Consider the following 371-nt stretch of genomic DNA (forward strand, 5'->3'; position numbering starts at 1 on the left):
TTTTAAAAACAACTTAAAAAAACCTTAAAAAACAACCCTTTCCCTCCCTCCCTCCTCTCTCTTAATCTTGTGGCTCTCAACCATACTAGTCACCATTATTCCTCTGAGCTCTCTCCTTTTACACGTAATTATTCCTTCAACTAGCTCCTCATCCCCTATAAGTATCAAAATCCTCCTCAACCCCCTCTCAACCAACTCCTCTCTTTCAACCGTTATTCATACCACTACTCAATCGCTACCTTCTTCTTCCAATGGCTTCTAGTTCTCTCTCTCGGGTCTCAGGATCGTCGTGGACAGCGAAGCAGAACAAGATGTTCGAGCAGGCACTGGCCGTGTATGACAGGGACACCCCAGACCGCTGGCAGAATGTG

The 371-nt window shown here is 45.8% G+C and overlaps 1 protein-coding gene across 1 annotated transcript in view; it reads left to right on the forward strand.

Moving 5' to 3' along the window:
* LOC109843811 (protein RADIALIS-like 1) overlaps window positions 61-371 on the forward strand; it is a 1,361-nt gene continuing 1,050 nt past the window's right edge. The window contains exon 1 of the mRNA XM_020412777.1: window positions 61-371. This exon is cut by the window's right edge and continues 155 nt beyond it. Within this exon, the coding sequence (XP_020268366.1) occupies window positions 252-371 (120 nt within the window). The 5' untranslated portion in view covers window positions 61-251.

This window comes from Asparagus officinalis, chromosome 1 (assembly GCF_001876935.1).
Source record: "Asparagus officinalis chromosome 1, Aspof.V1, whole genome shotgun sequence".
Classification (NCBI taxonomy): domain Eukaryota; kingdom Viridiplantae; phylum Streptophyta; class Magnoliopsida; order Asparagales; family Asparagaceae; genus Asparagus; species Asparagus officinalis.